Raw genomic sequence first — 23454 nt, forward strand, 5'->3', positions numbered from 1 at the left:
ACACCTGTGCAATAATCATGCTGTCTAATCAGCATCTTGATATGCCACACCTGTGAGGTGGATGGATTATCTCGGCAAAGGAGAAGTGCTCACTAACACAGATTTAGACAGATTTGTGAACAATATTTGAGAGAAATAGGCCTTTTGTGTACATAGAAAAAGTCTTAGATCTTTGAGTTCAGCTCATGAAAAATGGGGGCAAAAACAAAAGTGTTGCGTTTATAATTTTGTTCAGTGTATATATAATTTTTGAAAAATACATTATTTAGGTAGCACTTTACAATAATTAACTAACCTTAACTAATAGAACCTTATTGTAAAGTGTTACAATTATTTGTTATTAAAGCATATATATGTTCACAAAAACACTGTTAAATTAAACAGAAAAGCAAGCAGGTGGGCATGATTTGGCGTGGCAGCCAATACAAATAATAACCGTTTCCTTACCTAAATCCTGAGTTTGGACCAGGCTCGGTTGTAGAATCACATCTGTGTTTCTGAAATTATTATCTTTTTCTATATAGTGTAGTAGTTAGCTTTCTCTGTCTTACGTGGCCGCTTGTCAAGCATGAAAAACACAAGTTTTACTTAAATTCTGAATATATTATCGTATGCAGCATGCAAAGAGTGCTCCCTTTAAATGTATTAAAAACTGTCACTCATTCATCACGATCTCACAAAGTTACAAAAAAACAACAACGACAATGAACGTGACTACACGATGAAACTTTTTTTAATGTCTTTGTTAGAAAGAAGAACGAGCATGATAGAACTCAGCACTGGACAAAAAGCGGTGACTGGAGCAGTGAGTGCGTGGATTCCAACCTAAACACCTCTTTATTTTTATTTAGTGTGTTATAACTTGATCTTCCAGACTTCTCTCTAATGACGTTTCTTACAGTCGATTGCAAGCCCACATTCAGTTCTGCCTCCATCCAATCAACAAGGATGTTGATCCAGGAACATGTTGACTTGGTGAAATCACGGTCACCTCCCGCACACACACGAGTGTCTACCCGCTCGCACCAGCACTCGCCCATCTTGTCCCGTGCTATACACTCTGTTTCGTCGGGTCTCTAATCCACTGGCACTGGACTGGACAGTGCGTGTGCTACATCCTTTTTACAATCTCTAGATTATAAAACACTGCATTCTGTCAACAATGTAACGCGGCAGTAACGTATAGAGACCTCGGCTTGTAACTATACTCTAATTACCATTTTGAAAATTATAACGCGTTAGATTACTCCGTTACTAAAAAAAGTAATCAAATTACAGTACGAAAATGCATTGTAAAATCATTTGACGCTTTCCAAAGCAGAAGGGCAGATACACTGGATTGTTTGCTAAATCTATTTCGTTATGCTATTATTACGAAGAAAACAGATGCTAGACCAGGGGTTATGTGCAGCTTTTCCATCTAAAAGCAATCAGAAGCAACAGCAGGCAGTTGTATGAGTAAGACTAGAATACACGCAAAACTCAAGTCCGACCGTCTCTCTCCGTCCGAAGGGGGGGTGCAAAATTATAACGCGTTAAATTACTCCGTTACTAAAATAGTAATGAAATTACAGTAACGCATTACTAAGTAATGGGGACAAGAGTTGAACAATAAAATCTACATAAAAGGCACTTGTGAAAAGTTTCCATGATAGTCTTTATGTGACCTTCATATAAAAGAAAAAGACAGTTAAAGTTATGTTTCTACTTTCAACCCCTGGGGTGTACTGAGTGTTGAAGAAACACTTATATGAAAGTGTGCATGCATGCCCACACAATTGTTACAATACTGAGCTTTATCTGACACTAACAACAATATAGTCCACCAGTCCCAAGGTCATTTGCGGTGTCAAACACAGACTTTCACACTCCTTGGGCAAACATTGATTGTGCTGGCCTCTAGGGGGTTTCTCTTAATGTACTTAGAGCGCAATAGTATCGCTATAGCTCTTCAAAGTAGCACCCACACCGGCCTGTTCACACAAGTCACCGCAAGAATTATTGTGGCTTTGGCAATGAGAAAGTGTCTTCAATATCTGCAGCATGTTCACCTGCGGGGTTTCATAAGCTCACCGCCGAACAATAGTTATGGCTGTGTCCCTGTTTTTATGAGCTATCTGTCTTGTGTTTCTGCGATCTCCTGGTGTATTGTGATTAGGAAGCCTGCTGAAAAAGCCGTGAAAAAGCCGTGTTCCTCCCCTGTGTTATTAAGTGCCGTTATCTCCCTTAAGCCCCGGTTGTTTACTCACTTGCATTCACTCATGTAGAACAGTTTTTGGCACATTTCATGTAGATGTCCAGCACTATTCCAGAGCTCTTGTATGATACATATTATATTGGGGATAGTGGGAAAGCAAAGGGATCAGGGAGGGATAGAACTGAATATTGATGTGTATGTGTTGACTTCACCTCTGCGTGAATACGGGCAGCGCTGCTAGAGTGTTAACAAGCCAAATAAGTCTATTAAACTCGATGTTGGCCCGTGCCTGAGGAGACCTCTCTGTGGAGAATGGGCTGGCAAGAACCTTTGGCTGGCTTGCGCAGGCAGCTTCCTCCTTTTCATGGAAAACTAAATCAAGCATGTTGGCTCTGAAGAATAGCCATGACATGAAGGCCATTCAAAAAAGTGCTTTCACAGCAATCACAGCGTCAGCATTGGCTGCTGTTGGACTCACATGTACAGTATGTACCAGCTGGCTTTGAGTCCCTCCCATACGTAGCATAACACTCCTCATCCTTTGGATCAGGCTCCGATGGTGTCAGGCAAATGTTTATCGGCCAAACATACGGCCTTTTAGGATTAGCCTCCACACAAAATGTGTTCACTTTCATGGTTCTGCTGTCATGTGTTGTGCAGTAAGCCCAAATATTCATGAGCTCTGTCTTTGGCAACCAAAAGACAAGATGGTCTCATTGAATTACAAATAGGGAGTGCAGCCCACTTTAGATGAATACTGTCATTCCTCTGTCAAAGCACTTTGGCCTTGCTGGGGTGAGTTAGCAGTTTGCAACCCAACAAACTGGTGAATTTCAGGCCAGGTTTGGGTCAGTTTTTCATGTATAACTGGTATTTTTATAATTGTTTAAGGAATATTTAAAAGGATAAGTTTCACAGTTATGGACTTCTTTTGTTGTGTTTTCATTTAGTTTTTGTCTTCATGCCCATTTTGACTTTGACCTAGTTTCTGGCTCTCTTTTGATTAGTTCATTCAGTTCACCTGTGTTCGTTAATCATCTCATTAGTTCCCTCGTTTAGTATCTGTAAAAGTTTTCCCTGTTCTGTTCAGTCCTTGGCCGGTTATTAGTTGTGTATGCTGCTTGTGTTACCCTGTGTTTTGTATGAATCTTCATCATCTTGGATTACAATTAAATGTTATTTGGATTACCTTCGACTTTGTGCGCCTCCCTGTCACAAGAGTGTGACAATAAGTGACAAAAAAACAAAAATATGACATCGTTTACTCACGTCCTTACAGACATATAAGACTTAGTCTATTATTTAAAATACAGTTGAACATCAAAATGAAACTTCAAAATGTCATTTTTGTGTACTGAATAGAAAGGAAAGTCATACAGGTTTGGAACGACATGAAGGTGAGTAAATGATGACTTTCTTATCTAAACAATTTTATATTTTTTGGGAAGCACTGTCACTTAAAATGGATAATTCTGGCATGTAAATGACAATGTCTTTCCAAATATGTATGACTATTTTTTCCTGATGTATGAAAGTAAATATATTGACATATACACCACCGTTCAAAAGTCTGGGGTCACAGTTATTTTATATTATTTTATTTTATTTGCATGAACAAATTAATACTTTTATTCAGTAAATATCAATGTGAATACTAGTGACAGTAATTTATAATGTTATAAATGCTGTTCTTTTGAACTTTCTGTTAATAATAAAATCCTGGAAAAAAAATTATGTATGTAAGCAGTTCACAGTTTTCAACATTTCAACAGTAATTATAAATGTTTGCTGAGCTTAAAATCAGCATATTAGAATGATTTCTGAAGGATTGTGTGACACTGAAGACTGGAGTAATGCCTGCTGAAAATTCAGTTTTGACATCACAAGAATAAATGACATTTTAAATATATATTGAAATTGAAAACAGGGATTTTATATTTTACAATAATACTGTTTTTACTGAATTTTTGATCAAATAAATGCACCCTTGATGAGCCTTATATATATATAATATAAATTATATATATATACAGTGGTGTGAAAAAGTGTTGGCCCCCTTCCTGATTTCTTATTTTTTTGCATGTTTGTCACACTTTAATATTTCAGATCATCAAACAAATTTAAATATTAGTCTTAAAAAGGCGGTTCATGCTCGAAAACCCTCCAATGTGGCTGAATTACAACAATTCTGCATAGATGAGTGGACCAAAATTCCTCCACAGCGCTGTAACAGACTAATTGCAAGTTATCGCAAACGCTTGATTGCAGTTGTTGCTGCTAAGGGTGGCCCAACCAGTTATTAGGTTTAGGGGGCAAACACTTTTTCACACAGGGCCATGTAGTTTTGGATTTTGTTTTCCCTTAATAATAAAAACCTTCATTTAAAAACTGCATGTTGTGTTCACTTGTGTTATCTTTTACTAATATTTAAATTTGTTTGATGATCTGAAACATTAAAGTGTGACAAACATGCAAAAAAATAAGAAATCAGGAAGGGGGCCAACACTTTTTCACACCACTGTATATATATATATATATCTCTATCTCAAAGATACAAACAATATGATAAAATGTGATTTTTGTCTTGGAAATTGCATTGCTAATCCACTTCCAAGGGGGCACTCTGTTTGAATGGGCATGACACTACTGGAAGGAAAAGAAGGGACATTGTCCTGGAGTGAACCCCTCAGGATTGCTTACACTATTCAGCCCCTAAGAGGCATTCAAGAGCCCCTGCGGTTCTTGAGGAAGTGGCTGCCTGTATCAGCTGCTGCACAACCCCTCTACCCATCTTTTGAAGTGTGCTGTCGTCTGAAAAGACTCCATTTAATGGAAAAGACCAAAGCAGAAGTAACGGACTTAAACAAGAATAGTTATTGGGCCCTGCTGAGACAACAGTAATAAGCAGCTAACGGCTTCCGAGTGTGTGCGGGCGAGTGGGAGAGAGGAGGGGACATGCGACGCCACAAGTGGAAGAAGATTGCCTCTTGTACAATTTGAAGTCTTTCAGCGCCATCCCAGTTGTCTTGGACAGGCCACATTGCACATTTATTACCCCATTCTCTAGAAACATGATTTAACATGGATGCTCCATGTCTCCGCTTATCACAGAGCTCGAATAAAGCATTCCTTGCCTTGTTATATTTAGTTGAATTAGCGGGCTGGTAAGTGAGCCTCTCGTGTTGGTAAGAATATTATTGTGCAAAGATATTGTGCCCTGTGGAGGATCATTAAAACCATGCCTAATAAATGTGGATGACTCACCATGTCAAAACCATTAGGCCAATCAGTCTCTCTGCAAGCTGGGCCTTAATTTTCAGACTCTACCTGCAAAATTAAACACACACAGGTCATTAAAAGCAGCAGAAATGTGCAGTGTTTTGTCTGGAGCAGTGATTACTGTCACACTCTTGACTGGCACAAGCCATTGGTAGCTCAATTTCATTGTGGCTACGGAAATGTGCTTTAAGCTCTTTTCCAAAATCTAGTGAGCTGTCTTGCTTTTTACAGCCTACAAAGATAGCTGCCTTTGAAGATAGCATCCTAAACAAAATGTGAAGCGACTTATTTGGAACACTCTTAGGAATCAACTCAGCATGACGCAAAAATATAACTATTCATAGGGCTGGGTAAAAATAATCAGGATTTTAATTTAAATGATCTCCAATTGAAATCCCAAGCTTTCACTCTGAGCCTATTTTCATTGGTCGTGTCAAAACATTTTTTTCACTGCTGAATCAATGCCACTGATGAATCTTCAGCACCACAGCAAATTAATTTGATGAATTTGTGAATTTAATTTTGGTAGTGTGTACTGAAAGTGATGCAGTAAAAAAAAGTAGCTGTGTCCAGTAGGTCTGGTCCATACGATATGGTTTGAAACTTAATTTGCGACTGTTAAAAAGGTTCTATATGGAATGAATATGGAGAATGTGAATGAAATTCAGACACACTACATCAGGGCTGTCCAAACTTGGTCCTGGAGGGCCGGTGTCCTGCAGAGTTTAGCTCCAACCCTAATTAAACACACCTGGGAAGTTTCTATGCCTAGTAAGAGCTTGATTAGCTGGTTCAGGTGTGCTTAATTAGGGTTGGAGCTAAACTCTGTAGGACACCGGCCCTCCAGGACCGAGTTTGGACAGCCCTGCACTACATCCACCATGTTGTTACGGTCACTTGACCTCGCTTTTCACCTGCTGTTTTTCAAATACTATGAATTTGGTCAAACTACTCTTTTCATGCTGTGTTTTGCTTACTATATAGTATGGAAGTAGGCATATTCAGACACAGCGAGTGCACCAATAAAAAAAGGCAAAAATAGTGGTTGACTGATATGGATTTGATTTTTTTTTTTTTTTTTTATGGCTGATGATGCTATATTAGATAGCAGGATGGCCAATCACTGATATATAGCCGGTATCAGACTATTTAATTTAAAGATAGTAACACATGCATAACAATTTCTGCATTTACATTTTTGTTTATTTTACATAATATTTACAAAATTTGAGATGAATAATTTGACAAAAAATATTTTATGCAAGCTTCCAGTGCACACTTAAAAGATCCAACACAGGGTGTCCGCGGGTCCTTCAAAAGTCTTAAAATGGCTTAAATAACGTTTTCCTAATATAAGGCCTTAAAAAGTCTTAAAATATCTTAAATTCGGATTCGATGGGTCTTAATTATTTTTGGTCTCATTACCGCTAAAATATCAAGTCTGACGGACCTAATGACTTACAATCATTGGACAGACCGACCCGCGGTAAGTTACTGCGTCGTCACAGATAATTGCAGTAAGTTAGCAGAATACAGAATACAAGCTCGCGCTGAGGCTCACTCGGTTTGTCTCGAGACTTCAGAACAAATGAGCGTGACAGCAGACAGCAACTCAGAAGAAACACACTGAGGTAAAAATTCAAAATGTTTAGTTTATTCATAACATGATATAGTTAAATAACACCATGACAAGTGAGCTATTTTGCTCAATATTCTCACGACGCAAAAAAAAATGAATTTTGTTGATACTGATTTCATTTGCTTGGTAACAGCCCAAATGTCTTATTCTTATTCACTGATTAAATGTAAGAATTTGACTCAAAATATAATGCACACTTTTAGGAAAAATGGCTTCATAAAGGTAAAAATGCCCATAAAAGGTAAAAATCTATTTAAATTTATCTGACCACCACACAGAATATGAAGAATATCAAAAACTTTAGGAGTCAGCTGTCCATGAAAGTCCTTAAGATACCAGCATGATAACACGTTCAATCAGTTGAATGAATGACTCAATACTCACTCATTAAGTGACTTACCGTCACTTACTGGTAGTTCAGTTGAGAAGTTTGTTGAAAAGTATGCATTTTTCCCCTCAACATTTCTTATTTGTATATTCATAAATGCATTTAAAACATTAATCTCATAACATTATTTATTGCAGTTGTAATTATTGTTATTTGCAGTGTAAATTATTTAATCTGACTGGTAGCAGCCCTATAGTGTATATTGAATTTATTGATAAATTGTAATAATTTGACATGTAAGATGATGCATACATCTAAAAAGGTTAAAAATAGGCCTTTGTAAAGGTAAATATGCAGATTTAAGCCAAAAATCTCAGTGATGCAGTTATTTTGTGGGGATATTTTGTATGGAATATGGTCTGCTGACATGAAAAGTTCACTGTATATCATAGTAATAAATACCATTTATTACAGCATTGATATTTTGTTTTGTTTTTAATTTATACACATTAAATATTACATATACTGTATGTATGTAATAAAATGTGTATTTCCATTACAGGTTTAGGTCTTAAATTTCATATAAGGTGGTATTAAAAAGGTCTTAAAAAGTCTTAAATTTAACTTGTTCAAGTCTGCAGAAACCCTGCAACAGCTGGAATTACCAAGGTTTGCGAAGTTTGTAGAATTAAATGTTATTCGATATTCAAAGACTTGTTCAAATAATATAAATGCTTATTTGCTGAATGCAGATGGTATAAGAGAGAGTATTATAGTGTTTTTAAATGCCTTTCTGCTATTAATAGAAAGGCAAAATAATATTTGTTTATATACCATTCACTTTCATTGTTTAACAGTTATATCAAATTGACAGAACTGTTAAACAAAGACTATAAACTAATAAATATGGTGAGTGGGCACTCCTGTGTGTCTATGCTCAGGCACTGGCATCCTCTGCGAGTCAAAATGAAAGTCTTCCATTTCCGACACCTATTGGACAAACAGAAAAATTAATCTGTAATAGTCGTGTTCATAGTCATTAATAGTCACATTTTTTGAAGTTGAAGTTTTGAACTTGAGTGCCACGTAAGACGCAAGCGTAGTGGTCAATCACATCTCTCTAGCACGTTTACATAGAAAAACAATGGAAAAGCAGCTCAGTGGAATACAAAAGCATGTTCTGTGTGAACGACCCCATAGTGCCCTATGATGCTGTCTAGATACAGTATTTAGCTCACTACATTTTGGAACACAGCTATAATGTTGTATAATAAAATATTCTTCACATGTACAACATGCTAAAAAGAAAGGCTTTGAGACTGCCTCCTACATCGTCAGTGGATTTGGCCATCATAGTCCAGAAACAGGGTGAAATCTGGCTTGACAGGAAATTTGATGGAAATGCTGACTTCTGCTCCGTCGCTCCGTTCAGCACAAATGATGTCTTTACACTTTGACTCTTAAGTTCCCTTTAAGCTGAGGGTGAATGCATAGGCAAATTAAGCTGAGCATGTATTTCTCTGAAGTGTGACTAACCATGTGTCAATCAGAGTGAGGCAGACAGCCCGTGTGCTATCAGAGGAGCTCCAGCGGCAGAGCTCTTCACTGCGCCCACAGCCACCCACCGCCGGCCACACGGGACCAAGAGAGAAGAGCAGCGATGCCGAAGCTCAGAGCAACACAAAAGCCCCTTTTCATCCCGCTTTCTCCTTTTCCTTTTATAAAAGTGTTGCTTTATCTGTTAGCAATGCACTGAATAGGCAAGAGAACTGCACTGGCTACACAATCCAAGAGGAGGAGGGCATGAAGGGAGGGCCGAGTGGAAAATGTCTCCATCAGTTCTTAATCTTTCTGGTCTCCTCCAACAAAGCTGTCACATTTGAGGAGATCTCTGTTGAATTATTCAAACCGGAGGTGTGTCGGTGTGGCGACAGCCCCCAGCCCATGGGACTCGCCGCTCACCGCTCTGTTCACTTTCTCTCCGATGTGGAAACCCAGAGGCTCGAATCAACACAACCGGATGAGTTGTTTTATAATCCACACAAAGGTAGCCTTTAATTGAAAACATGTCTCTGGTGATTTTACCTCAATATTGACTGTAAACTACTTGTTTTCCCACTTCTCTCTCTCTCTCTCAACGTCTCTATTGATATCCTAGCACGAGCACTCCATTAGCTTAAAGTGTGAAACACAGACTCAAATGTGACTAATTGTTTTAAGAAGTCCTGAGACAAAAGGGTCAATGAGACCTCAAAGTGTGATGAAGACAAATCTTTCCACCTGCAGACAACAACACTGAAAAAAAAAAGGTTTCACAGGTTTTTTTTTTTGTGTGTGTGAATTTACGGAAACAGCCTTTGAGTTTTCTAATCAGATTATTCTGAATCATTGCATTGTCAGCATAGAGACCAAATTAGGACTTTTAATTGCAATGCAGAGTATTCCCTGCAGGCGTCTTTCCAGGGGACCCTTTCAGTTAATAGCATCAGTGTTCTTTTTATTTATTCACAGGCTGTATGTAATGATAGTAAACATAGAGATAAAAGCTAATGAAATACTTCCTCACTAATGCATTCACCCGTCCTCCGGTAAAGCTCTCTGACAGGTCGGCGACTGAAGTTGTGACAAACACACAGTCATTCTGCAGGTGTGTGTTATGTAAATGGAGACAAAGAGCCGGGCTCTAAATCTAAGTGATTGTTGGTAAAAGCAGCTTCTGGGTCTTATGATGCTTTTAGCGCTGCTGTAATCCATCGGAGCTCATTGGAGGATGGAGAGGCCTGGTTGTACTTCACACTACGCTAGACAGATAAGTGTGGACATAGGCAGTGGACAGTTGATTTATTGAAATATGATATGAGATGACTGTCTTTGAGTTGAGACTCCAATAGGCAGGAGTGCTAGAAACTACCATTTGTGTGTGTGTGTGTGTGTGCGTGTGCCTAAGCGTACCTACTAAATCATATTCTGGGGACAAATTTTTACCCAGGAGTGAGCTAAATCTGACAAAATCTCCCTTTGGGCATGCCTTCATTTGTAAATAAAGGTTTATTTTATTTTATTTATTTTAAATTCAGAAGACTATCTTTTCTGTTTAGGGTTATGGTGTGGGTTACAATTATAGTATCTATAAGTCGTGTGTTTGTGTATGTGTGTGTGTGTGTGTGTAGGCAGGCTATTTTAAAACAACTTTAAATGTGGCTAATCTAATCAGCAACTAATTGTTTTATAATGTCAGTGGGTGAAACTCACAAAAAATGTCTGGATCATATTTAACCTAAAAAAATATATATATATTAGTGCTGTCAATCGATCAAAAAAAAGTTAACTAATTAATCACACATTTTTTCTGAAATTGATCGCGATTAATCCCACCTAACATTAAAGTTTTTAAATATACTTTTATATTGCAATAATTTCACATTCAATCTTCAAATTAATGTAGAAACAACATAAAGAACAGTATATTTTTAATATTTGTTTAATGGCATATTTTTTATGAATGAAGGCAAGTATCCAATATCCCACTGTATCCAGTATCCCACTGGACACAGCTACTTTTTTTTTTTACTGCATCCAAGATACCAATACTACTGATGTCTCTATGAAATTGTTTTTCCCCCCTAATATTTAACCATTGACTATAGCTATTCAACTCTATAGTATAATTGAGGGCTATCAATTTTAACATTTATCAGACTTTAAAAAATAACAACTAAGTTTAGGTGAACTTAAAGCAATCTTCACATAAACCCATTATAATAAATGTCATATTTAGCTACCTATGCCCCTCAGCAAGTAGGAAATATACAGAAATTGAATAAAGTAATCAAACACTAAATTCTAATTTAAATAAAGATCAATCCTTAAAGCTACAAAAGTTATTGATTTCTTCTTTTTTCTTTTGTTCTTTGATGAACAGACATCACAGCAGCTGGTTATTAGGTTATTTTGGCTGCTTTAACCCTTTAGGCACCAGGGATTTGATCAGTAATATTCAGGAAATAATAGATATTGAATGGATGTTTGAACTTATTTGCATGTTTTTTTTGTTGTTGTCTTTTTATCCTCATTCTAAATGATCAGAAAAGAGGAAACAAACAATAAAACGGGAGAAAGAACTAAATTACCAACAGGCTCATCAAAGCGTTTGATCCAGTCCTGATACACTTCATTTCTCAAATAAACCCAGCCACCATTGTCATCACTATTTCCTGCCATATTTAGATCCAGATCACCCCTGCTGCCTCTACCACATCTCCCGGCTCTCCCACGCACAGCATGGCCATGAGTACCGCGGCCACTCCCACCTCTTTGGGGCAGCTAGTGCTACTTCCAGCCCTATTTCTCCTACCCCTGCTGCCTCTACCTCTACCTCTAGCAACAGCTCTCCTATGGACACTACGACCACGTTCTCCCCTGCCACCCCCATCCCCGTTGGGCAAAGGGTCGAAATGATCGCTTGTTTGTGCTTCGTGAACACTCTCGCCTTGCGCGGCGGCACCATTGCGCTGCAAAGATGTTCCGGGAGAAGCGCGATTATTAGACGACCGATCGTCATTTCCAAAAGGCAAATATTCCCATTCAGAGTCAGAATCGGCAAATAACATTTGCAACACATCCTCACGGTACAACTTTCTATTAGCCATTTGGCGATTTTCTCTCACAAATCTCACAATTTACTCGCACGCTATGAACTGAACTGCTTCCGCATCAATTACACGATAGCTCACTTGCTCTGCTATTTCCTCGAAAACTTTGAATAGGAACGTGACGTAATTTTGGTCTAGAATCAAAGTACTACATGTCTGCCATCTAGTGGTAGGGAATACAAATGAGATATTACACCATATTAGGAACTACAGTCTATTTTATTAAGTATGACGTCTTGTAGCAATTTTTGGCGCTTAGAGGGTTAAGAGCTGCCGCTGCTGAACATGACGCGGATCTGACACACATCATATTTTCTCACAACTCTTTACCTTTTCTGACCCACTTCAGGTCTTAAAGTCTCTTCTAATGAACTGAAGAGTTGTATCGGGTGTGTTAGATGAGGGAGACAGTTCTGGGCTGCTTTAGGACAGTTTTGAAAACCACTGCATTTAAGAGGTTCTTAAATGTAACTCATATACAGTGGGTACGGAAAGTATTCAGACCCCCTTAAATTTTTCACTCTTTGTTATATTGCAGCCATTTGCTATGGAGGCACCTTGTGCTCTTAGGAACCTTAAGTGCAGCAGATTTTTTTTTGTAACTTTGGCCAGATCTGTGCCTTGCCACAATTTTGTCTCTGAGCTCTTCAGGCAGTTCCTTTGACCTCATGATTCTCATTTGCTCTGACATGCACTGTGAGCTGTAAGGTCTTATATAGACAGGTGTGTGGCTTTCCTAATCAAGTCCAATCAGTATAATCAAACACAGCTGGACTCAAATGAAGGTGTAGAACCATCTCAAGGATGATCAGAAGAAATGGACAGCACCTGAGTTAAATATATGAGTGTCACAGCAAAGGGTCTGAATACTTAGGACCATGTGATATTTCAGTTTTTCTTTTTTAATAAATCTGCAAAAATGTCAACAATTCTGTGTTTTTCTGTCAATATGGGGTGCTGTGTGTACATTAATGAGGAAAAAAAATTAACTTAAATGATTTTAGCAAATGGCTGCAATATAACAAAGAGTGAAAAATTTAAGGGGGTCTGAATACTTTCCGTACCCACTGTAACATATACTTACATGCACAGTTTTAAGGCAGCTTTAATTGCCTTCTTGGTAACTTAACTGATGAAATAACTACAACATTGCATGCTCGTAGTTTCTGTCGCGCTTTGATATGAAATTATACAGGCTACAGCATGCGCCGGCGCATTTGTGCGTGCAATTGAAGAGCATGTGCTACGAGCACAATATAACGGCTGACAGGACAGGAACAATCACTTTTACTGACATATGACCAGACAACATCTCATTTGACCACAGTTCACTGTTGTTCTACTGAAGCTTCTCATCACCTGTAGCTTGTCCGCGCTCTAACTAACAGGCAAAGTTCAATCACCAGTGTCAGATAAATCCAAGGCAGAGCAATTGCGTGGTCAGGGCAGGCAGAAAACTAGGCAGAGAGTTACCAGTACAATGAGGCAGAGACACAAAGGCAGGCAGCAGAGGATCAAACAAGGGAGTACAGTCCAGGGTCATACACAAGGGATCAATACACGGTAGAAAATGGAGGCACACTGGAGGTGGAACCAGGCATTCTCACTTCTCTGAAGCCAGTCATTTACAGCAGGGAGCTCGGAGGGTTCTCCAGACCAGGGGAATAGGTTGAAAACTAAGCACACATTCGAAGGGTGTGAGACCGGTGGAGGGTTTGTGAAGAGAATTTTGTGCATATTCAGCCCACATCAAATATTGGCTCAAGTCAGCCTGATTTCTGTGGCATTAATATTGGAAAAAGCGAGTGAGTTCTTGGTTGAGACGTTCAACCTGGCCTTTGGATTGAGGGTGATAACCGGAGGTGAGACTGATGTTGATGTTAAGGTGTTGATAGAATGCGGACCATACTCGGGAGGTCCCCGGTCTGACTCAATATCTTTTGGGAGGCCATAGAATCTGAACACAGTTACACAACAGTATGGCTATCTCAAGGGCTGTGGGTAGCTTGGGCAGTGGAATGAAACGTTATGCCTTGGAGAATCAATCTATCACGGTGAGGATGGCAGTGTGACTCATGGAGTTAGGGAGGTCAGTGATGAAATCTATGACAATGTGTGGCCAAGGGCGATGAGGGACCGTTAATGGATGTAACAGTCCAGCGGGTAGTTGTCGAGAGGATTTGGAGATATTACAAGTCGGGCAATCATGAATGAAGGTGATAGTATCTGATTGTAGAATGGGCCACAAGAAACGTTTGGAAAGTAGTTGAATGGTGGCGGCAATACCGGGATGGCCACAACTGGGAGATGAGTGGACCTATTAAATGACCCACTTGCGAAGTGTGGATGGCACATAGGTGCGATCTGGGGGGCATTCTGGTGGAGGTGAATCTGATGCATGACCATCCGTAATCTCAGTCATAATGTCCCATTTTACAGGAGCCAGTATGAACGTGGGAGAGATTATGGGTTCGTTAGTTGGTGGTATCAAAGAGGATTCATGCTGCCGAGAGAGAGCATCTGCCTTGGTGTTCTTGGAACCTGGTCGGTAAGTTACCGTGAAATTGAAGTGAGTGAAGAACAATGCCCATCTTGCCTGTCTAGGATTGAGTCTCTTAGCTGAACAGAGATATTCCAGGTTAAAGTGATCGGTTAGAACCACAAATGGATGCTTGGCCCCCTCTAGCCAATGATGCCATTCCTCGAAGGCTGCCTTTATGGCAAGAAGTTCCTGGTTACCAACATTATAAAAGCTGTAGTTCCTTGATTGAGGCGGGCTGAGGCCACTTCAGTACTGCCTGATCCTTTCTATCATCCATGGCGACTCCCTCTGAGCTGATGATGTAGCTGAGGAACGAGACAGCAGACTGATGAAATTCACATTTCTCAGCTTTGGTGTGCAATTAATGTGGTATCAGAAGTTGCAGGACAGCTCTTACATGTTGAACATGATCATCCAAGGAGTCTAAAAAGATGAGGATGTCATCAATAAACTATAAATCATCGACTGAGCATGTCTCAGAAGATGAAGACTGAGAGACTATTGACCAGCCCGAAAAGCATAACAAAGTATTCATAGTGCCCTGATGTGGTGGAGAATGCCGTTTTCCACTCATCCCCCTCACGGATTCGAATGAGATTGCATGCACTGTGGAGGTCGAGTTTGCTGAAGTACTTGACGGTGTGGAGCTGTTCAAGGGCTGCTGGAACCAGAGGCAACGGGTAACGGAAATTGACAGTTATTTCGTTCAGGCCTCAATAATCAAGGCAAGGACGAAGTCCCCCATACTAAATGCTTACGAAGAAAAACACGGCAGAAGCTGGAGAGATAGAAGGCCGTATGAAACCCTTGGCTAGTTCCTCTTCAATATAAGTTTTCATGGCCTCTGACTCTGTTTGTGATCTTTGAAAAACTCTGCCCTTAGGAGGTGTTGTGCCGGGTAAGAGATCAATGGCGCAGTCATTAGAGTGATGATGTGGAAGTTGAGAAGCCTTGGTCATGCTGAAAACCTCAGCCAGGTCGTTATATTCTGGTGGAAGATTGGGAATGGAAGAGGGTTCCAATTGAACAGCGGCAATGTGCAAAGACTTTAGGGGAATAGTGAGAACACACTGTTGGAGACAGCAGTCAGACCACTGGGTTATTTGTTTCTCAGTCCATGAAATTTGCTGATTATGCACTTGTAACCAGGGAAGTTTAAGGATCACAGGGTTCTGAGGTGACTGAATGAGGAATAGACTGATGGTCTCAGTGGTGAAGTGAACTTGTCCGGCCCCCAGGGGGTGTCTGTCTAATGCTGCACTGCCAATAGAGAGTCACAGGGGATAAGGGGAATGTCATGAGACTTGGCGAACTCAGCATTGATAAAGTTGCCCGCAGCCTCCGAGTCAATCAAAGCCAAAGTATTAATGGTCTCCCCATTAAATGTGAGTGTTATGAGAAGTTCAACATTAGATGAAGAATATAGTGGATGACTCACTGCAGTAGAATTTCGAGTGGGACATGATGCTCTCAGATGTCCAGGCTGACCACAATAAAGACATAGATTCAGGCGGACACATCCCTCTCTTTCTTCTGCACTGAGATGAGTAAATCCAGCTTGCATGGGTTCTGTTTCTGTGGGTGCTTGAGTGGCAGAAAGATGAGTGGGGAAGTACCTGGGCTGTCGTTGTGAACCAATCAGATTATCAATATGGATGTTCAGGTCAATTAATTGATCTAAAGGTTTTCCCTCATCATGGCAGGCCAGTTCAGATTGCAGTTCTGCGTTGAGTCCTTTACGAAACAGCAGTTTGAGAGTGTCATCAACCCACACAGTCTGCGCAGCTAGAGTGCGGAAGGTGAGAGCATAGTCAGCCACCGAATTTTTCCACTGATGGAGGGCCAAAAGTTGTTCACCATCCTCCTTACCACCCGCTGGGTGCTCAAACACTTCCCGGAAACGTTGCAGAAAGCAGGTGAATGTAGGGAAAGCCGGTCAATCCTCGCTCCATACAGCCGTGGCCCAGTCCAGCGCTCTCCCGGTTAGCAGAGAGCAAACGAATACGATGTGGCTCTTGTCAGTGGGGTATAGCATGAGTTGTTGGTTGACAAACAGAGAGCATTGCAGCAGAAAGTACTTGCACATGGTGGGAGAGCCATCGAATTTCTCAGGGAAAGCCAGGCGAGGACTGGCTGATGCGGAAGTAGTCGGTAATGGATTAGGAGATAAATCCAAGGCAGAGCAATAGCGTGGTCAAAATACAAGCAAATGGTCAGGGCAGGCAGCAAACTAGGCAGAGAGTTACCAATACAACGAGGCAGAGACACAAAGGCAGGCAACAGAGGATCAAACAAGGGAGTACAGTCCAGGGTCATACACAAGGGATCAATACACGGTAGAAAATGCTCAGAAATGTTAGCCACAGCAAAACAAGACTTTGCAATGAGGGAGGGATTGAGAGCTGCTTAAATAGTCCCGGGAATGAGGTGCAGGTGTACAGGTAATCAGTCCCACACACGTGGTTGTGGGAGATGAAGTCAAAGAACTAGACGGAGCCCTCTGGTGGTGATCGGAGGGAGCCACAGAGGCTTGATTTGTGACAGTTGCATTATCGTAATATTTTATTGATATTTTTATTGACTCCCAAAATGTCATCACTTTTATTAAATGATTGATTGATTGATTGATTGATTGATTGACTGACTGAGAATTAGGGACATGCTTAGTTGTCATGGAAAAAATGTTTAGCAAAATCTTAATGGTCCTAAAAATGTATTACATTTTTTAAATCCAAAATGTAGTTAATTTTCATTTTTAATTTTGGCTTGAAATATGACCCTGCCATTTATTGATCATTTTTGTTAGATTGACTTTTTTTTTATTTTATTTACTAATTACTTTTTTTTTTCCTCTTTTAAGTCTGTTTTATATGGAAGATTTAACATATTTAATTATATTCAATTATATGACATATAATATTGTATTAATGAATCTGTAGCAAAAATAAAAAATGTACATAATGCATACTTTTACCATTACTGTTAAAATTACTCATATTGTGATATAAAACCGCCCACAACACAAACGTGCTGTTTTGTTACAGGATGTGTTCATAAAGTGCCATAAAAAAAAAACAATGGTACATTTCATAATTCTTTATCACTGTAACCTTTAGGTGAAGTCATTGATTCATGGGGTGTTTTATAGCACAATTTATACGATCTTATCAAAATGCAGATAATTTTATATCTGAGGACTCACATCACGTTAAAGCCCTTCCCACTCAAAGCATAAATACATCACAGCAGTCACAGTCACCATGACAATAACCGTCCCTCTCTCCAAGCCTACATCGCCTACTCGTTTTCTGATCTCCCTCCATCTCTGTGTTATGAGCTGGCAGTGTTTGTGTGCCTGTCTGTGTGTGTGTTTGAGGGAGTGAACAGAGCTGAATGGCTTTGAGCGGTCAGTCTGTCAGGTCACCTGTAGACAGTGATGGTGGGAGAGGGCTGCGGGCTGAGCCAAAGGGGATTTCTGAAGGAGCCTGAATGCCCTGATTCACTCTGAATCATTGAAAGCCCTCACCATCCATCTGTCTCTTTCTTAAACAAAATGGTTAAAAGCATTTCACAGAAACAAACACGCACGCAGACCCATGAAAACTATAAGAATTCGGTCTATGTGGCCTCATTAGGTGCTGTTTGTTCAGTATTAATTCAGAGCCATAACCACATGTTCTTATTCAAAATGTTGGTTGATCAATATGAGTTTTTCAATTGCTGATTCTTAACTCTCATGTTTTCTTTGAGATGTCAATGCCATTTTAATAGTTGTAAAATATACATAACATTTGGTTGAAATGTCATACTGATATATATTTTTTTTTCCATTTGCAATTTTATTTTCTTTCTATCTATCTATCTATCTATCTCTATCTATCTATCTATCTATCTATCTATCTATCTGTCTACAGTGGGTACGGAAAGTATTCAGACCCCCTTAAATTTTTCACTCTTTGTTATATTGCAGCCATTTGCTAAAATCATTTAAGTTAATTTTTTTTCCTCATTAATGTACACACAGCACCCCATATTGACAGAAAAACACAGAATCGTTGACATTTTTGCAGATTTATTAAAAAAGAAAAACTGAAATATCACATGGTCCTAAGTATTCAGACCCTTTGCTCAGTATTTAGTAGAAGCACCCTTTTGATCTAATACAGCCATGAGTCTTTTTGGGAAAGATGCAACAAGTTTTTCACACCTGGATTTGGGGATCCTCTGCCATTCCTCCTTGCAGATCCTCCCACTGTATATCTGTCTATGTATTTAAATTTATATTTTAATTATTATTTAATATATTAAATATTTGTTTTGTCATGCCATTTTATGTATTTGGGTCAAAGACGTTAAGATGGCCGCATCAAAAGAAATTTACAAAAGTGATTATATGTCCATTGAAAGCACATTAAATGTAAGTAAAGTGTCTACTTTTAAGGTTTCAAGTAAGTTTTTGGACAATCAAATATTAAAATTGGGTTGAAATAATGTTACATTGTCATTCAGTGTAACACAATATTTATGTAAAAATTCAAACAACATGCTTATTCTGACTTGTACATATTAAAATATATAAAAGAATAAGGGAGCATATTACATTTTATTGTGTTTTAAATGAGTACAAATTCTTACTGAAAAATGGGCAAAACCTAGGATTGTGGCAAATTTTTAAAATGTAAAATTACAACTAATTAGTATTTGAGGTGAAAGTAATTAGTCTTTTAATGTCATAAATTGATTTTTGTTGTAAATATGCCTGACAAATTTGTTACACTGAATGACATTTTAGTGGGTGTCTTCTGTAAATCAGGGAAAAATGTATGATATTTATTTTTTGCTCGGAAAAACAAAAACAAAATTGCAATTAAATTAAACAGAAAACTTTTTACATTTTTTGGGGAAAAACAACAACCATTTAAAGCAGTATTACACTTATTGTTTTTATGCTTAAACGTCTTTGACCCATTTCCAAGTAAAAAAAAAATAATAAAAATTCACGTGGTGATATTTGTAGACATGTTGTGATGTTTTTGTGTGTTGTAAGGATTTTATTAATTTATTTAATTTAAATATATTTTAATTTAAAATGTAAATTTAATTTAAGTATATTTTTCCACAGTGTGTTTTTGCTATGATCAAACTGAGCCAGAATGCATACCACTAACATATTTGAGAATAGAAATGATAATTATATAATAAAACAGAGGTTTAATGTTTCAATAATATCTGTCAGATGGGTTTTGATTTGGTCCAAGGAGCATATCAAAAGAATTTGAAGGGAAAATAAGAGGTTGATTTAATTTTAAATTATGTAAATCAAGGGGATCTCTGGAAGCACAAAAATATTTAACCAGAAAATGAGGGTTAAATATTTAGTTTGGTTACATCTTGAAATTCATATATTTTAACAGTTACTTTGTATTTTAACAGTACTGTGCATTAATACTAGCAGAGAAGATGATACATGAGAATTGCTTAAACTGGAAATATATCAAACACACACCGATCATTTGAGCTGTGTTCTCCTCCTTTAATGCAGCAGAGAATGTAACAGTATTTGTCAGAATGGTTTCCCCCTACATAGGGCGCATGTATTTGGTACGATAAACCTCTTCATTAGCCGGTCACATGTTACGCCCGAGGGCAGAAGCGTTATTTTTGTTAATTTGTCATCTTGAGCGCACAGGGGTTGTCAGTGAATGCACAAGACAGCATGCATCCGTGCACATACGCACACACATATACACATAGCAAGCAGCTTACTAGGACTGTGCTCATTGACCTAAGCATGCTGCAAAATAAACACCAAGACACGTTTACTTTAGTATTTACACATAAAATGGACTCCTGTAGTGTGTGTGTGTATTTATATGCACTCCAACACATGCACGCAAAAAATAGACTAATGGTATTTGACTCTCTCTCTCTCCTCTACTCTCTGTTCTTCATGGCTGCAGGAACATTTCGAGGTGTCTGTAAGAAGATTGACCACTTTCCAGAGGATGCAGATTATGAGCAGGATGCAGCAGAGTATTTACTACGTAAGTCTGTCAAAGCAACACACATCAGAGGCGTTTTCTCTGAGGAGGCACCTCTTCAAAATAAATTGAATGAGAAAATAATCAAATATAAAATAAGGAAAACAAATATTTGAAATTATGAGCTGAAATATTGCGTGAATTCACAATCACTCATTTTTATTAAACAGTTTTTTATGACTATCCAACAGTGATACCAGCAGAAAAAGAGGGAGGCAGTGACTGTTTTGGCTCCCTTTGGATCTCATTGAGAGCCTCCACGTCACTATGATTGGCTGATGTCGCTGTCAGTGCAAAAATACCCACCTAGTGTGGCCCACAAATTGCCTTAATGGGTCCAAATTGTGGAAATTGTCTAATTACAAACAACTCGCTCAAACAACAACCACTCACACATCATCACTGTCAGTATTGTCTAAACAAACTTAAAATGACTTTAAACACTAAATTATCTGTAAGTGAGTTGTTGTTTTTTTTAGCCTGCACTCTAAAATTAATACTTTTATTCCACAGGGGCAAAATTAAATTGACAATATACATATATATATAGAGATCAATATTTCTATCAATCAAAGAATCTTGAAAAAATTGTCAAAAATGTAATGGTTTTCACAAAAATATTAACTGTTTCCATCATTGATAATAATAATCAAAGTTTAGCTGATTGAGTTGCAAATCAGCATATTAGAGTGATTTCTGAAGGATCATGTGACACTGAAGACTGGAGTAATGATGCTGAACATTCAGCTTTGCCATCACAAGAATAAATTACATTTTTAAAAACATTTACGTAGAAAATTGTTATTTTAAATTGTATTAATATTTCACAATATTACACATTTTTCTGTTTTTATCAAATAAATTGAGCCTTGGTGAGCATGAGACTTTTTTTTTTTTTTTAAACATTCAGAAATATTACAGAACCTAAACTTTTGAACAGTAGTGCAAGCGTACAGTACAGTAATGTTATAGTATTGCTTGGATATTGATACTATATAAGATAAAATGTATTCTCATAAACCATATAAACCTCAAATGAAACATGAATTTATACTGGACTCAAACCCAGAGAGAGTGCGTTCAGACGTCCACCACATGCACAGTCACAGCTCCCCTACTGCTACAGTCTCTCCCACACATCTCAACCGTCTCACAATCACCCAGACTGATGATATGCATAGAGAAGGGTCATATTGGTCAGATGGATTTTTCTCGTTTAGCCCTGCTGGGTTTCTTCAGTTTTTGCAATGACCTCCACACTTTTTACCATCTTATAGATTAGGTGCAGCGTGTCTTGAAATTGCTTGGTGACTGAAGCCGAACAGAGTAGATGCACGCGCTCAAGCATGTCATGGTGTATGCTTAGTGATAAATCATGCTTACCCAAAAGCCTTTACACTGTGATGGCCATTTGGTTGCACTATTTAAGTGACATCTTCTTTAACTGGCTCCCCTGTGTAAATTTGTACATATTCTTGGAATTTGTTTTTGTTCTCATTTGTGTTTTTGCTTGTGTGTCAATTGCATCGTTTGCGATGAGGCGCCCTGCAGATTCCTGTAATTATGAACCTCAACTGCAGTGTATACAGTCACATGTTAAAGGGATAGTTCACCAAAAAAAATGAACATTCTGTTATTATTTACTCAGCCTCATGTTGTTTCAAGCCTGCACACTGTTATTTGTCCTGTGGAACACAGAAGTAGAACATTTTTAGGAATTGTTATGCATGAATAAACATCACTGGGAAAACTACTTTGATGTGGCATCAGACTGGACTGGACCCGATAAAATATTTGTTATTTAGGCTAAGCATCAACATTCACAAACCACTGTTATTTTTAACAGAAAAGCAAGCATGGGCTGCTGCGTGCATGGTTTGGCAAGGCAGAATGCGAGCAGCGCTTTCTTTATTATCACTAAAAGCTGACATCTCAGTTAATCGCGATCTCATAAAGCTCTGTTATAACACAATAAATATATGCACAATGAATCTATCACAGTGTCTACACTTCGTGTGTTAAAATGAGAGGATTCGTGAGCACGCAATTTCAGCACTGCGGTGAGTAGATTCTAACTTAATCACCTCTGATTGGCCATTGCGTTCCAGAAATCAACAGCTGAGTCTGTGATTGGCTACATTGTGCAACCCTTTAAACACGTGTTATAAATAGAAACTCTGCCTAGCTTGCGCATGTCAATCATTTTAATGTTAATAGTTATTCGTTGTTCTTTTTGCTTTTGTGCAACAGATAAATAAAACATTTTATGTTTTAGACACTTTATGTTTAGATCATTTCTATTTTGCGGGAGTACCCATTTTATTCTCCCACATCCTGCACACACACGAGTCTCTTCCCGCCCGCACCTGCACTCACCTATCAAGAGTTGTCCTGCACCGCACTCTGTTGCGTTGGGTTAGGTGCAGGGCTGCGTTCAGCCCCAACAAAAGTGGTGCAAACAGTGTTGCCAACTGCTTTCAGTTGAAAGTAGCTAAAACTGGTAGCTAAATGTCACTAGATGACATCACAATGGCAAATTCACTGATCTATATAAAGATGAACGTAGATCAGTGGGCAAGATGAGAACTTAGATAAGGTTTGTCCAAGAAGTTGCTATATTTGTCCCTAAACTTTTGAAAAAAGTCTCAAAAGGGGCGGGGAAGTCACTAAATTTAGCTACAAAGTAGCTAAATTGGCAACACTGGGTGCAAAACGTTTTTTAAACGGAAACGGTGGTGCGTTGAACACCCTGTTCTGATGACGCAAGAGTTGCAAC

The 23454-nt window shown here is 38.6% G+C and overlaps 1 protein-coding gene across 1 annotated transcript in view; it reads left to right on the forward strand.

The window, feature by feature from the left end:
* LOC107688095 (voltage-dependent calcium channel gamma-3 subunit-like) overlaps window positions 1–23454 on the forward strand; it is a 41256-nt gene that overhangs the window by 10498 nt on the left and 7304 nt on the right. Inside the window, exon 2 of the mRNA XM_016485662.1 lies at window positions 20598–20681. Within this exon, the coding sequence (XP_016341148.1) occupies window positions 20598–20681 (84 nt within the window). The remainder of the gene's footprint in view (window positions 1–20597; window positions 20682–23454) is intronic.

Source organism: Sinocyclocheilus anshuiensis, unplaced genomic scaffold, assembly GCF_001515605.1.
Source record: "Sinocyclocheilus anshuiensis isolate Anshui unplaced genomic scaffold, SAMN03320099.WGS_v1.1 scaffold249, whole genome shotgun sequence".
Taxonomy (NCBI): Eukaryota; Metazoa; Chordata; class Actinopteri; order Cypriniformes; family Cyprinidae; genus Sinocyclocheilus; species Sinocyclocheilus anshuiensis.